Source organism: Ictalurus punctatus, chromosome 6 (genome assembly GCF_001660625.3).
Source record: "Ictalurus punctatus breed USDA103 chromosome 6, Coco_2.0, whole genome shotgun sequence".
In the NCBI taxonomy this organism is placed as follows: Eukaryota; Metazoa; Chordata; class Actinopteri; order Siluriformes; family Ictaluridae; genus Ictalurus; species Ictalurus punctatus.
Window position 1 is genome coordinate 24,301,387 of NC_030421.2, and position 14,491 is coordinate 24,315,877.

The 14,491-nt window shown below is 36.9% G+C and overlaps 2 protein-coding genes across 4 annotated transcripts in view; both read left to right on the forward strand.

Annotated features, from left to right (window-relative positions):
• The window catches only part of hoxd3a (homeobox D3a), a 20,537-nt gene extending 12,247 nt beyond the window's left edge, over positions 1-8,290 (forward strand). The window contains exons 2-4 of the mRNA XM_047155970.2: positions 3,298-3,360; positions 5,806-6,338; positions 6,651-8,290. Of these exons, the coding sequence (XP_047011926.1) occupies positions 5,900-6,338; positions 6,651-7,399 (1,188 nt within the window). The 5' untranslated portion in view covers positions 3,298-3,360; positions 5,806-5,899 and the 3' untranslated portion in view covers positions 7,400-8,290. The remainder of the gene's footprint in view (positions 1-3,297; positions 3,361-5,805; positions 6,339-6,650) is intronic.
• A 556-nt stretch (positions 8,291-8,846) lies between these two features.
• On the forward strand, positions 8,847-12,876 carry LOC108266153 (homeobox protein Hox-A1). 3 transcript variants are annotated; one of them, XR_008396587.1, is made up of 2 exons: positions 8,847-9,305; positions 12,118-12,876. XR_008396587.1 is itself a non-coding variant. In XM_047155971.2 (2 exons), exons 1-2 carry the CDS (start codon positions 11,550-11,552, stop codon positions 12,444-12,446), a joined length of 396 nt encoding a protein of 131 aa, XP_047011927.1. In that variant the 5' UTR covers positions 11,359-11,549; the 3' UTR covers positions 12,447-12,876. The 3 variants fall into 3 exon arrangements, 2 of the variants coding, with proteins under 2 accessions (XP_047011927.1, XP_017324680.1); XM_047155971.2 differs by lacking the exon at positions 8,847-9,305 and adding an exon at positions 11,359-11,616; XM_017469191.3 differs by lacking the exon at positions 8,847-9,305 and adding an exon at positions 11,368-12,003.
• The last annotated feature ends 1,615 nt before the right edge of the window (positions 12,877-14,491 follow it).

Genomic DNA, 14,491 nt, shown 5'->3' on the forward strand with positions numbered 1-14,491 from the left:
TTAGCTATAGTTTCACAACCTCAATAAAAGTTAAATATTACAAACTTGTTTTCCACGACCACAACAAAATAAATACAAGGAAAAATTATTATTATTATTATTATTATTATTGTTGTTGTTGTTGTTGTTGCTATTATTATTATGAAATGCACGTTATATTATACATAATGGTGGTATGAGAAAACCAGAACAGGGCTTGTAATGATTTTGATGAATCTCTCTGGCTGACGGGGTCATACATTGCTGTCAATGCTTGAGCCATAATCGTCAAACAATATTTCGAGGCTTCCTTATAAACTATTATAAACACATTTAAAAAAATTACAAATATATAAGACAGGTTACTCCCACAATATACGATAATATGGTAGTTTACCCCAAAATATATAATTTTTTTATTGAATTACAGTTTCATATTTCGAATATGAAGTTGATATTGTGATATAGGCTATAAAAAGAAATAAGCTAGTTACCATTTTAACATAATTTGTTACTCTCATTGGTTTATCCATTTTAATATTTCTTGCTATGAATTTGTCACATTTACACCAATAAAGGTCAAACATAAGTGCCCCAATACATGGACGGAGTCGTTAGATATTAATTTTTCCGAATTTTTTTTTTTTTTAGAACACATTATAATGAAAGTGGGGCGAACTAACTAGTGAGGGGTTATACGAAACGGTAGCGATCCTGCGTTTGAAATGGGTTTGTGATGTAGAGTTTGGTTGGAGTAGCACCCTCAATCAGGACAATCTACTATCCAGATCACGTGAACAAATATGCTCGTATTTTAAGGCAGCGCCTTTATTTGTCATGATAAAGGTTTCTGAAACGCCAATATCGCAATGTTGACTCGAACGATGACCCAGCTTCTGTAAACGTTTGTTATTTTTTTTTTTTCCAGTGGGAGGTTGACTGCCAGCAATATTTCGTTTTTGGAATAAGGATACCTGCTTGGCTTTTTATTGGTAGTTGAGTGAGTGGCTTCCATTCTTTCGGGAATACTGTCTGCATTGGTATATGGAAATGTTTGGAAAAGCGCAAGCTCTGGTTTAGGACTGTGCCGTGCACAGACAAAGGGTGAAGGATATATCCGAGGTGCTACAAGGATAGGTATTGAAACTGAGAAGCGAGACTCTATGATGAATTGATTCCCAGGTAAGCAATTGCATGGCAAAACGCAACCTTTAACCATGGACTTTACCAGGGAAAAATATGATTTATTCCATTCAGAGCAGATGATCTTTATTAACGTCTCCTGGTCTTTGACTAAGCAAGGACAATTTATGGATATCGGGGAAATTTGTAGAACTAGTTTACAGTTTTGAGCATCAGTGGGTACTTTCCAAAGGTTAGTTGGGAAGGTTGTCTCATTCATAGAACTGAAGTTGGATTTTATAGGCTAGCTGATTTTGCGATCTGCCAAATACAAACTAAAACAAAGAGTGGAAACAACTGCAGTCTCTCCTTCTGGCTCATAGCTTGTAAGATCGTAAATCACTTTAATTTGTTGTCTTACACTCACAGTAATGTTAGACATGATATATTTGGTTTAGATTATATGCATTGTTAAGCAGTAACGTTACCATATTCAAATCAATTCAATTGCTATATTTCGGATTGTGGGTTTTCGTGTAGAATTCGAGATTAGAATAAATCAGACTTCAGAGCACCTTAAAGAATAACAATATGAAACCTATAAAAATTTAAAATTCAAGCAGAATATATATATATATATATATATATATATATATATATATATATATATATATATATATATATATATATATATATATATATATATATATATATAGATGAACACATACATACACACACCAGGATTAAGAGGATAGATGAGGATAAATGAGATAAATGAATGGTGGATTTTTTTTCTTCTCCCTTTTCTTTTTAAGTATTGGACCTATTATCGAGTGCTCAACAACCAAGACATACACTAAAATGGTATAATGAGAAATGTGAGTTTGTGAGTTACTAGTGACTATATACATAGCAGTGTAAATAAAATAGAGCAGGCGGTTCCTGGGACCAACCAGGCTGTGTGTTAGGTGTTAGTGCGGTGACAGAAATGAAATAACAAAAAATAAAAAATAAAATAAATAAAATAACTGTTTTAATCTATCTTAAATAAAGTTATGATGGTATCGAAGCATATACGAAATATACATAATTTTTTGTCAAATAGTCTAATCGTAGCCTACCGACGTCTCCGAAAGGCTTTGGAATAGCGCTGTACTATTCTCCTTTCTATATTGGATGGCTAAACAATAACCATTAATCAACAATACTAATTTTAGCAAGATTACCCGACAATAGATTAAGAACATAACATTTACTACAATCACCGCCACAGATTCGTAGACATATTTAAGCTCGAGTTCATAGATCATTATTTTAACAAGCTATTGTGCCATTATTCCTACCAAACTTACCGTAACAATGCGTGGGTGAAAACATTGTAGTCTGATAAAGGCAAACCATGTTAAGCAACAGAGACAGCAGCATTTATCCCATTAAGCAAAACTTTAAATACGAAGCTCCAGCAAAAGTGTACCACATTTCAAAGCTGTTAATCGCATTTGGAAATGTTGCAGTTTCGTACTATTAGCGATTTCCTTATTTTCCGCCAAGATTTACGAATGCGCTAAAAAGCAGCGCAACTAGCTTGGAGACAGAGATCTGGAGATGTGTTTAAATATCTCATCTTCACGGGGTCTTTTGATTTAAAAACACAGGAGGAAAAACTTGTGCAGCGTGGATTGCATTGTGACTAACTTGAGCACCTTCCGCCCGTTGTTCATTAATCAGTGAGTTACGGCTGGAGAAGCCAAAGGTCATCCAAAAGGCTTATGAGTGCTAAATATTTTGGCCAGCTACTCTTTGTGTAGAATCGCTTGTGTCAGTTTTTTTTTCAACCTGCGTTTTAACATACATTTCTGTTGCTTACGCTGGCGACAAAAAGTAAAATTGATTAAACAAATTTAAAAAATAGTAATAAAAAATGTGTGAATCAAAAACACATTTCTATTTCGTGGCTTTATTTTCTTGTTACATACACATGAGTCCTTGTACATATTCGGTGTAGGCTATATTTGTATACATACGTGTTGTAAAGTTTAAGTAAAAATTTCCAGCAACAGGAATGTATCACATAAAGAAAAACAATAGTTTTAACATGCATAGGCCCCTTTATTAAATAAAGCTTTTTATGGAGTCCTCCGAAGACCGGAGTAAAAACACTGTTAACACAATCAATAAATTATTTTCATCCTCCAGGTCCTGGACCAAATAATGAGAAGCGCTTGAGGGAAAACAGAAAACAGTGCAATAAAGGCTACGGTAAGTAACTTTTTTATTTAATGAAAACAAAATACATTAAATATTATTTTAATTCATTACACTTTTAACTTTGCAGAAGATGAAAATCTATGCCACGCAAAATATAAAACTAAATAAATTGATACAAAGTCACACCGTAATGAATCATGTCAGATTGATGTGGAATACAATATAAAAAAAACTAGCTATATGTGCTTGATACATATTCCAACTTAATAGGCTAGGAGTTACATTTACACTTACATTTACATTTACATTTACATTTCTTCATTTAGCAGACGCTTTTATCCAAAGCGACTAACAGCATCGAAACTAATTTTTACACACGGAACTCTGGGCCTACACAACACAAAGCTTCAGTATACATGCCATATAAAATTTAATTTAAACAGCATTTAATATATATATCTTTTCACTTATGAATATATGCAAGTGACTTTTATAATAAGAAAATATTAACCACATATATCCTAAACGAGAGCTGAGTATCCCCGTCTCCATGCAGTCTTCACGATTTCGATGCATATTTCTTCTATTTCAGTCCAGTATCCTCTTCGACACATAGTAAGATGACGCGGCATTACTTTATTTCAAGACCGATATCGTACAATGCGTGGTGCAGAGTGTAGTAGCTGTATTTATACTGACTGCATGTTTGGGTGTACTAGCAGAGTAAGGCATTCTTTAACCCGAGCATCCTCCTACGCTTGGGGTTTTACACTACAGACCTTAACTCGTCTTTAGCTTCACCTCGTGTTAGACATAACAGTTATAGTTGAGCAGCCATGCATTTTGAGGGTTCCACAGTGACAAGTGCATTGAAATGCCTACCGTGGAGCTCCAGGCCGTCTATTACTGTATTAAGCTGTGCTGACAAGTTATGAGCCATACTTTATTTTTTAAGGGATTAAATACGGAATAGTCGGAAATTCTAGTGTGGCCGACCGTAAGTCACGCAGCTCTCGAGCACTTCAAAGAGCTCAAATGATCAGATTGCACCCACGCATTTACCACGCATTTATGATATGATTAACGTAGTTTGGTAGCCCTCCCACCCACCAACACCAGTTTCCATAATGGCAGTCATTACTAGAAAACAAAAGTCACATGCTGCACCTCTCATCAATTATGAGAAATACGTTATAAGGTAAAAAGTCGAACAGAAAATATTTTTAATTGAGTCAAATAGGCCTACAGAAGCATCGGATTTCGGGAACAGCAAATTGCTTACAACAGATGATGATAACGGGCTACAAACGATATAAACATTAAAGATGAAACACGACACCAAGACAGCGCTCCTGAGATTTTGACTGATTTCGGCGCTATGATTTGCATCCCGGTTTGAGTGGTTCATATAAAGTTCTACAGGCATACTTGAAAGCATATATGTGATCTTTAATATATTATTTTCTTTTAAGCATTGATAACAACTGTCCAGGACGAGCGATGATGTGGTAAAGAAAGGGATATTGTTCTGGCCAAAACTGCTGATTCGCCTTCTGTCGTCTTTAGGTTTGACTCAGTAGGGAACTTTCAGAAAAAGTTAAAGTTTAACTCTCTTGTTGCACTCTTACTTAGTCTTCAGAAAATGAAAGGCTTGCTGAGGAAAGAGAAGCTTTGAGTGACCAATTTAAAAGCGCAATCAGGTGCATTATGGCAAATTTACTTGTAACGCAATGGCTGTTATCGAAAAAACAAATCATACATAAATACCCCAATGGGGAAAATGTGTAAAACGTGTAAAACTATGTTTTTAAAAATCGGGCGATTGGGATATTCTTTATGTCTGTGCGTAAACATCATTTGATAAATCAGTTAAGTAGCCTAGTATACTATAGGCCTTGATTAAAATTAATCTGAAGAATGAATGGCTGGATGGATAGATGAATGAATGAATGACTGTACGCTTAAGTTCAGTAGAACACTGAAGCACAGCAGTAAGCAATAACTTGATAAAACTTACACTGACCTCAGTTCCTCGCATGTGCTTAAAACATAATGCTGGAGTTCAAGGTTAGGAACGTTTCAGCTAGGTTAAACTTAGCAGTTTACCTGGGAGCGCGGATAAAAATCAGTATAATTTATACTAGTATATTTCGTTTTTTTCGTTTCAAAGTGCAATTTGGATTCTTAGCATAATATAAAGTATATACAGGTAACGGGTTTAATGAATCAGATAAATATGAATGCAAATTGTAAATGAAGTTTTGCTAAATACATAATTGAAACCGGTAGCAATAAGAAGCTGATAAAACTTGAAACCAAACATTATACATTTTAAGGAAATGTGTTTTTACATCCTATGTAAAAACACATTTCCTTCCTATGTAAAAACAAAACAAAACAAAATCAAAACAAAGCAGTCTACGCCCACTATACTCAAATCAGTAACGATTTTAGTCTTAATTGATGTGATTCGTGAAATTGCTCCTTTCTTTGCAGATCAACGTTCAAAGAACCGGTGGGAAGTCCCAATTACATGACACAGAAGCCCATGCCATTGGACAAACATACCAAGTAGTGAAAAATCTTCAAAATGCAGAAAGCCACTTATTATGATAACGCTGGACTTTTTGGAGGCTACTCATACTCAAAGTCTGACTCATATGCGTATGGGCCCGCCCATCAGTCCTACCCCACCTCCAGCATAGAAAATGACTATCAGGGTCCCATCTGTTCAGTACAATCTACAACAGTCCGGCCGCCGGTGCACAAAAACAGCGACATCAATGGCAGCTGTATGCGACCAAATGGTAGCCAAGGCAGCCAACCAGAGAGTGTTGGTGACCAACAACAAGCGTCTCCTTTAGCACCCACCTCACCCAACTCAAGCAGCACCACCACCCAGAAAAAGAAATCTCCCAACAACAATGGCTCCAACACTGCCACCCCAGTCATCACCAAGCAAATATTCCCATGGATGAAGGAGACGCGTCAGAATTCAAAGCAGAAAAGTACCAACTGCACAACTCCAGGTATAGCCTATGTGAACATCTATTAGTCCAGGTGTGTCCATAGTATGGGATATTTGTTTGGGAAGTATTGGAAGTGACTGGCCTAGTGCATTAATGACGGTTTATCAGGTGTATATACAGGTGGTAGAATATATTTACTTGCAGAACGAGTAAAAAAAAAATAGTTCAATTTTTTGCACGTCACTCCTTCCCCAAGTATTAAAATCACTTCATAGGCTCCACAGAATTAATTAAAATGTCAACATAGTTTGTTTGACGTGTTTCCGCTTTTTATATCTTTAAAACATTGAATTTTAAAACTATGCATTTCAGGAGAGACCTGCGATGACAAAAGTCCACCTGGTCCGGCCTCCAAGCGTGTGCGCACTGCTTACACCAGCGCCCAGCTCGTGGAGCTCGAGAAAGAATTCCACTTTAATCGTTATTTATGCCGACCACGAAGAGTCGAGATGGCCAATCTGCTCAATCTCACCGAGCGCCAAATAAAGATCTGGTTTCAAAACAGGAGAATGAAGTACAAAAAGGATCAGAAATCCAAGGGAATAATGCACTCTCCCTTAGGACACTCTCCGGACAGAAGCCCGCCGCTAAGTGGGCCCAATCACGTTGGATATTCTGGTCAGCTTCCAAATGTAAACAGCCTGAACTATGATGCCCCGTCTCCTCCGTCATTCGCCAAACCTCAGCAAAATATGTACGGCTTGGCTGCGTATACGGCGCCGTTGGGCGGCTGTATACCGCAGCAAAAAAGGTACCCGGGTGCAGAGTATGAGCACCACGGCATGCAAGGGAACGGAAGCTTTGCCAATGCTAATTTGCAAGGCAGTCCTGTGTATGTTGGGGGAAATTTTGTTGATTCGATGCCAGCTTCGGGCCCTATGTTCAACCTCGGTCACCTTCCTCATCCTTCATCCGCCAGTGTGGACTACAGTTGTGCCGCTCAGATTCCGGGCAATCACCATCATGGACCGTGTGACCCTCACCCCACATACACAGACCTCAGCTCTCACCACACTTCTCAGGGAAGGCTGCAGGAAGCGCCGAAACTTACTCATTTGTAAGGATCTCACGTGCGTGTGCCCAGGCGAAGTGTCGCTTTTTATTACCTCATGAGTTAAAAGTAATTTATATAACTACACTTCGAGAGAGACACAATGTATTACTCCTGTATTATTATAGATAGTACTATTACTGCTATGACTGTAACAATTTTTTAAGCTGTGGTCCATATCTCTTGACTGTTGAAGATGCTTTGTTGTCAGTCGTTCAGATCTTGAAAGAGCAGTGCGTGATATGAACGAAATTTCATATCTTATTACTTGAAGGTAAGTTCTGTAGATTTTAAAATATTAGGGTCCCATCTTTATAGGGATGGAATTTGTAGGTAAAATATCATTGCCATTGTTAAGTCGTCTGTTAGTCATTGGTACCACACAGTTCACACTAAAAATGTCATTATTTATTATTTTCATCTAAGATGTTATAGCAGACATTTATCACTATTGTATATTTATTATTTAAGACTTTTGTAACACATATTATTTATCTTTTCATGTGGACTATTTATATGGATTATAGTAAAAGTTATGCAACCTAATTGGGGAGACTGCGTGCGGCATTATCAACACAAACAAAACGATAAGATGTGACTGGCGTATTTGTCTTTTCTTTTTCTTTTTTTAAAGTTTTGTTTGTTTGTTTGTTTGTTTTTGTTTTGTTTTTTTGTTTTTTTGCTGCAGAAACTCGAAAACGGACGGATTTATGTGTTGTTTTTTTTCCAAACGAAAACCTGGCACGTTGTTTTTTATTCTCCACATTTTTGCCCTAACCACCCATAACACATTTTATTTCGTGAGTGAACAGTCCACGCGCAAACTGACAAAATGGTAACGATATGGAAATGTTATATTTTATTGTGTTATAGATTTTGTAAATAAAGTGCTTAAACTGAATGAGTGAAATCATATTTGTGTAATCATACATTTATTTTATTCAACATATAATAAGATGGACTTACAAAACTGTACGTCGAGTGGACCTAATGTTGATATTAACTCATTCCCACCCAGGATATCTCATAATGTATAAGACCAAGACGCCATTTTGAAATGATATCGACAGTAAACAAAGAAGGCAGGGCTATATCCATGCGCACCCAACGCGCATCCTTGGTCGCCATTCAGAAGTAATAATATAGCCTAAAGAGCATAAAAATATTAAATGTATTTATGCGAATAGTCCATTTTACAATAATATCAATTTGAACATGGAAAACGCATTAATTACGTATTAATCACGAAATATATTTAATGGTTAGTAAGTACTGAAGTAGTGCAATTATAAGCCATTTAGATGACCAGATTAAGGTTACCGCTTATTTACGCATTAGGTTCTTTAAAAATAACAAAAATAATTGTTGATTTTCGCGATATTTACACATCAATTGGGCTACTGCAGAATACAGTTTTGTAAACACGTCTCAATATGGAATCAAATACCCTACCACAATTCAACTAAATAAAGCTATTCAACTAAATATTATGTCTCTTAAATATCATCCAACAATTACTTCTATGTTCGTATTTATTTAAATCCACCTTATAACTTGACGATGAATAGCATTGAGAATTTAAGCATTTCTACACATTGCTAGTTTTATAGGCATGGCAATCCTTCCCTGACTGAATGGCTCTCTCACCCTCCTCCCCCCTAGCGAGGCATTTCAAAGCTCATTAATCAAAAACTCGCCGCTTTCAGCCTCGCCACTGATTCCACCTCCTTATGAACAAAGCTTTTGCATTCCCAACTCTAGAAACACATTTCAAACTGCGAGAGGCCAAACTTTGTTCCAAGAAAAGGAGTGTGACAGCATGCTTGCGGTGCAATCAGGGCACGGATAAGAGAAGGCTGGAGATGTTAAAGCTACATAGTGGAGATGAGACGCTCACTGGTTTCCTCTGCAGAGGGGTAGGTACACCCTATTTACAATTCATATGTTATGTTATATATATATATATATATATATATATATATATATATATATATATATATATATATATATATATATATATATATATATATATATATATATATAACGAAGTATTTATACAAAATACCTGATAATGGTTACTGCTTAATACTCTAGGCTACTGCACAAAAGCGCCTCAGTAGAAATGACGGATTTCAAATGGAATGTTACAGAAAAGATTTTAGTCTGAATTTGGGCATTTCTCATAGGTTTTCGTTTCCCACGGCCCTACCGTTTTGGTCGATGCACAATAATGGCAGACATTTTCCCACATCATTATAATGAATTGGTGGTTCTAAATTGCCTTATCCAGGTCGCCCTGGCTAAGAAAATAACCCTGTCAACCTTTTGACATCTGAAGTGACCACGATGAGTTGAGACAGACAGGTATTTCAGACAGACAGAGAAAAATTATGTAAAACAAGGCATGTGTAAAATCTGCGGACTGTCGGGCTATTTTATAGTTAGGCCACGTAGACGACATATGAGATTATGGTGCTCTATAAACTCTGTACTAGTCCGAGCTTCCATCAGAAACAATATGATTTATCATAGTGGGCCGTGGACCAGGTGACTTAAACAAGCAGTTAAATAAGAATAAGGCCGAATAAATAAAGTTGGATTTAAGATTTAAATAAATAAATAAATAAATAAATAAATAAATCAACTAATTAATTAATAAAAAAAGGAGTTGCTTCGGTATGCCTACTGTAACTTTGTGAATTTTAGTTATTTTAGCTTTGTTTACAATGGTCTTAAAATCTCAGAGCTCAAATTAAGTAAACGAGCATGGCCATTATATTAATACGAATTTTAATTAGAAAAGGGGAAAAACACCTGAAAGTAGTTTGCTGTCATTTTACAGCCACAGTAGTTCCTGATCCCTTAAACTGCCTATACAAAAATAGGGCCTGTGTCTAGTATTGTTTTGAAACTAAGTTCAAAACCAGGTGGAATTAACTAGGTGTGTTGGGCAATTACTTGAAAGTACTGGTGCATACTCCCATGCAAATGATGATAATGCATTTAGCATGCTATTTTCCCTAAATAATAGAGCTATTTAGTTCTTACAATGTCAAAGGGGTACCTATATAAAATAGCCTACAGTCCTACCTATTTTGGAACATTATTAGGCTACAATCATGCGTGTTATTGTGTTCAAATGCTAATGTTCTAAAATGCAAAATGCTAAAAAAGAAGGATTGAAACAGGTTTCATGGAGCTAGTTTGTGCCTCACGTAAAGGAAGGTTAATAATCTATATACATGTGCAGGAATCATCGACGCAAATTGAATTATAGACTTGGATATGAGCATACAATTATTGGTTTAAATTATAATTGTACTAGTCAGAATGGAAGGCCAATAAGGTATCAATAAAATGGGAGGTTGGACTAATTTAAATAGAATTAATGTAGAGCGACCAATTCTATTTTGATTATATATAGAGTATATATCATTGTTTGCCTCAAATTTTTACAATTCACAGTCGCAGCTGATGCTTTAAAAATGAGGAAAATTCATTCGTCTGTGCAGTGTGGCCTAAGCCTAGCATGTTAAAAGCGACCGAGCAAAATTCATCTCCTCACAACTTAAGGAAAACATTAACCCATAGATGAATAGCTTGTGCGTTTGAGAATGGTGAAGGCTTGTTTAATCTCGCTAGCCTGATTAATGAGCTATTAAAACGCACAGAGATAGTCTATGAGGAAACTGCAGTGAGTAATAAAGAAGACCCAAAGATCCGAAATAAGGAGCGTTTCTTTTTAAAACCTAATTAAACTGTGTATTGCATATGTTTAGTTTTTGAGTTTAGTTATGAGTAATAGCCTATTTCAAACATGGTGGTGGTGGTGGTGGTGGTGGTGGGGGGGGGGGGGGTACACGAATGAGCAATATACATAGTTTAAAAGTAGCAAGCAATAAAGTGATATATAACCTTCAGTATTCAATCCATGGAGGCTAAATGCTACAGTTTAGAACCAGTGCAGAAAGCGGAATACAGATATGGGGTTCGATTGGCTGGAAGGGCTAGACCACGCCCCTCTTAGTGGTGGACATTATTTACATGTTGAGCCTCAAAATACAGTAAGACATGAAGACAAGCGGCGGTGGCTATCATACACCCTTTGAACTGACCACCTAAGAAATATAATGTCCTTGTATTCAGACTGAGGCAGGGGCATGTCTCTCAGATCTAAATTCTGTCAGGTGGAGCAGCAGGGAGAGACCCAGGGGAGACTAGAGACAGGTATTGTGGACCATGTTATTCACATACCTCTGACATCGGATGTGCAATATAGCTCGAGTGGGTTTGAGGCGCCGCGGCCAAATGCCTTATTTACTGATGCTAGATCCTTTGGATCGTACGCTGAAGCCGAGGACTGCATTATGCACGGTCAGTTTACGAGTCCTGTATACTCAAGAAGCGCGTCGTTCTGCCTTAAGGAATCTTGCCTCCACAGTACAGACGAAGAACAACCGTACGTGCAGAGCGGGAAAAGTTTACTCACTTACGATAGTTACCAAAATTTTACTCCGCCTCACGGGAGTTGTTTAATAACACTTCGGTCAGAGAACACGGGGTGTGCAGTTAACGGATTCGACTGGATGAAAACAAAAAGAAACAATTCTAAAAGTAAGTTTTAGACATGATACCAGACGGGTGTTGTTTATCTGATAGAACATAATGCCTATGATGCTTTTAAATATGTCCAGCCTACGGGTCATTTACGGTATAATATGTTTACAGGATGTTCTTGCGGCTTAACTACAGCAACAGCTCGCACCAGTTTCACTACCGGACAGGTGACAGAACTGGAGAAAGAGTTTCACTTTAATAAGTACATCGGAAGGCACAGAAGAGCCGAGATGGCGAGCGCGCTGCATCTGAGCGAGTCGCAAGTGAAGGTCTGGTTCCAGAACAGAAGAATGAAGCAGAAGAAGCGGGAGAAGGAGGAGGGCCTTGTCCCGATTACGCGCTCTACAGAACTGCACTCTTCCTCCACAGGCTCCCAGCCTGCTCACCTCCCCTGCTACTCGTGCTATCATAAAAGTGCCTCTACGCGAAAACTCACATAGCCTGGGTATCTGTGGCAAATACCCAAAGGTGCTCAGATGATTGTTTGCACTATTTATAAGTAAACTGACTAATAATAATAATAATAATAATAATAATAATAATAATAATAATGATGATGATGATGATGATGATTATCATCATAATATACATTTTTACGTTGTATTAGCAATCTCTCAAAAGCGGGACCCTATTGCTAGTTTGCCAAATATGTCAAATGTAAATTTCAGTGCCTTTAAAAGCCTACATTGTCTAATTCTCAATTTTTTCTAAGGACCCTGAATATGTATTTTAGTTATGTTAAGTTCTTATATAACTATAACTGTGTCTTAAGAAAAGATTGTCTATGTTTAAATTATTAACATGCAATGTATATCTGAACTAACACTATTGTCATAAAAAATATAAATTATACTTCTATTGATTGTACAACAGTACTGTCCATATGTATCACTCTCAGGTTAGGACTGTGCCACACACGTGGTTTCAGCATAGGATCTTTATTTTCCATTTATTTAGTCTTATGTGTAAAAATACACACATACAATATAGCAAAAGAGAAAGCTCCCAGATAACAATTACTGGCAAGTGTTCCAGTAAGTGTAAAGGCTGCACAACACTTATAATTAAAAGCAAATAGCTACTTGTGAACTATTCTCAAAGATAAGAGCCAGATGATCCAAACACAATGGTTTTGTAACATAACCTCACAATACACCTAGTCTTCACATGATTACCAACAAAGCAATTAATTGTACTTTGGCTAGATGCATTTTTGAATATATAACCCTAATTCCAAACAAGTTGGTGAGACTGTGTAAAATGGAAATAAAAACAGAATGCAACGATTTGCAAATTTCATAAACCCATATGTTATTCACAATAGAACATGGAAAATATATCAAATGTTTAAACTGAGGAAATGTACCATTTTAAGGAAAAAATAAGGTAATTTTGAATTTGATGGCCACAACACTTCTCAAAAAGTTGGGACGGGTAACAAAAGGCTGGAAAAGTAAGAGTTGTTAAAAAGAAACAGCTGGAAGTTAATTGGCAACAGGTCAGTAACATGATTGGGTATAAAAAAGAGTATCTTAGAGAGGCAGAGTCTTTTTGTGGAACATTTGTGGAACAATTTCAGAATAATGTTCCTCAGCGTAAAATTGCGAAGGCTATGAATATCTCTTCATCTATAGTACATAATATCATCAAAAGATTCTGAGAATCTGTAGATATATCTGTGGGCAAGGGACGAGGGTGAAAGTCAATATTGCATGCCTGTGATCTTCGGGCCCTCAGGCGGCACTGCATTAGAAACAGGCATGATTCTGTAATGGAAATCACTGCATGAGCTCAGAAACAACTCCAGAACTCACTGTCTGTGAACACAGTTCGTTGTGCCATCCACAAATGCTGGTTAAAGCTTTATCATGCAAAGAAGAAGCCATATGTGAACATGAGCCAGAAACACCACCATCTTCTCTGGGCCAAAGTTCATTTAAAATGGAATGAGGCAAAGTGGAAAACTGTTCTGTGGTCAGATGAATCGAAATTTGAAATTCTGTTTTAGAAACCATGGACGTCGTGTCTTCTAAACTAATGAGGACTAAAGAGGAGAGGGGCCATCCAGCTTGTTATCAGCACTCAGTTCAAAAGCCTGGACCTCTAATGGTATGGGGGAGCATTAGTGCCTATGGAATGGGCAGCTTGCACATCTGGAAAGGCACCATCAATGCTGAAAGGTATATACAGGTTATAGAGCAACATATGCTTCCATCCAGATTCCATCCCATCTTTACTTCTGAGAGACTCTGCCTCTCTAAGATACTCTTTTTATACCCAATCATGTTACTCACCGGTTGCCAATTAACCTAATTAGATGGAAAATATTCCACCAGCTATTTCTTTTTAGTAACACTTCCTTTTCCAGCCTTTTTTTGCCCCATCCCAACTTTTCTGAGACGTTGTGGCCATCAAATTCAAAATTACCTTATTTGTTCCTTTAAATGGTACATTTCCTAAGTTTAAACACTTGATATGTTTTCTA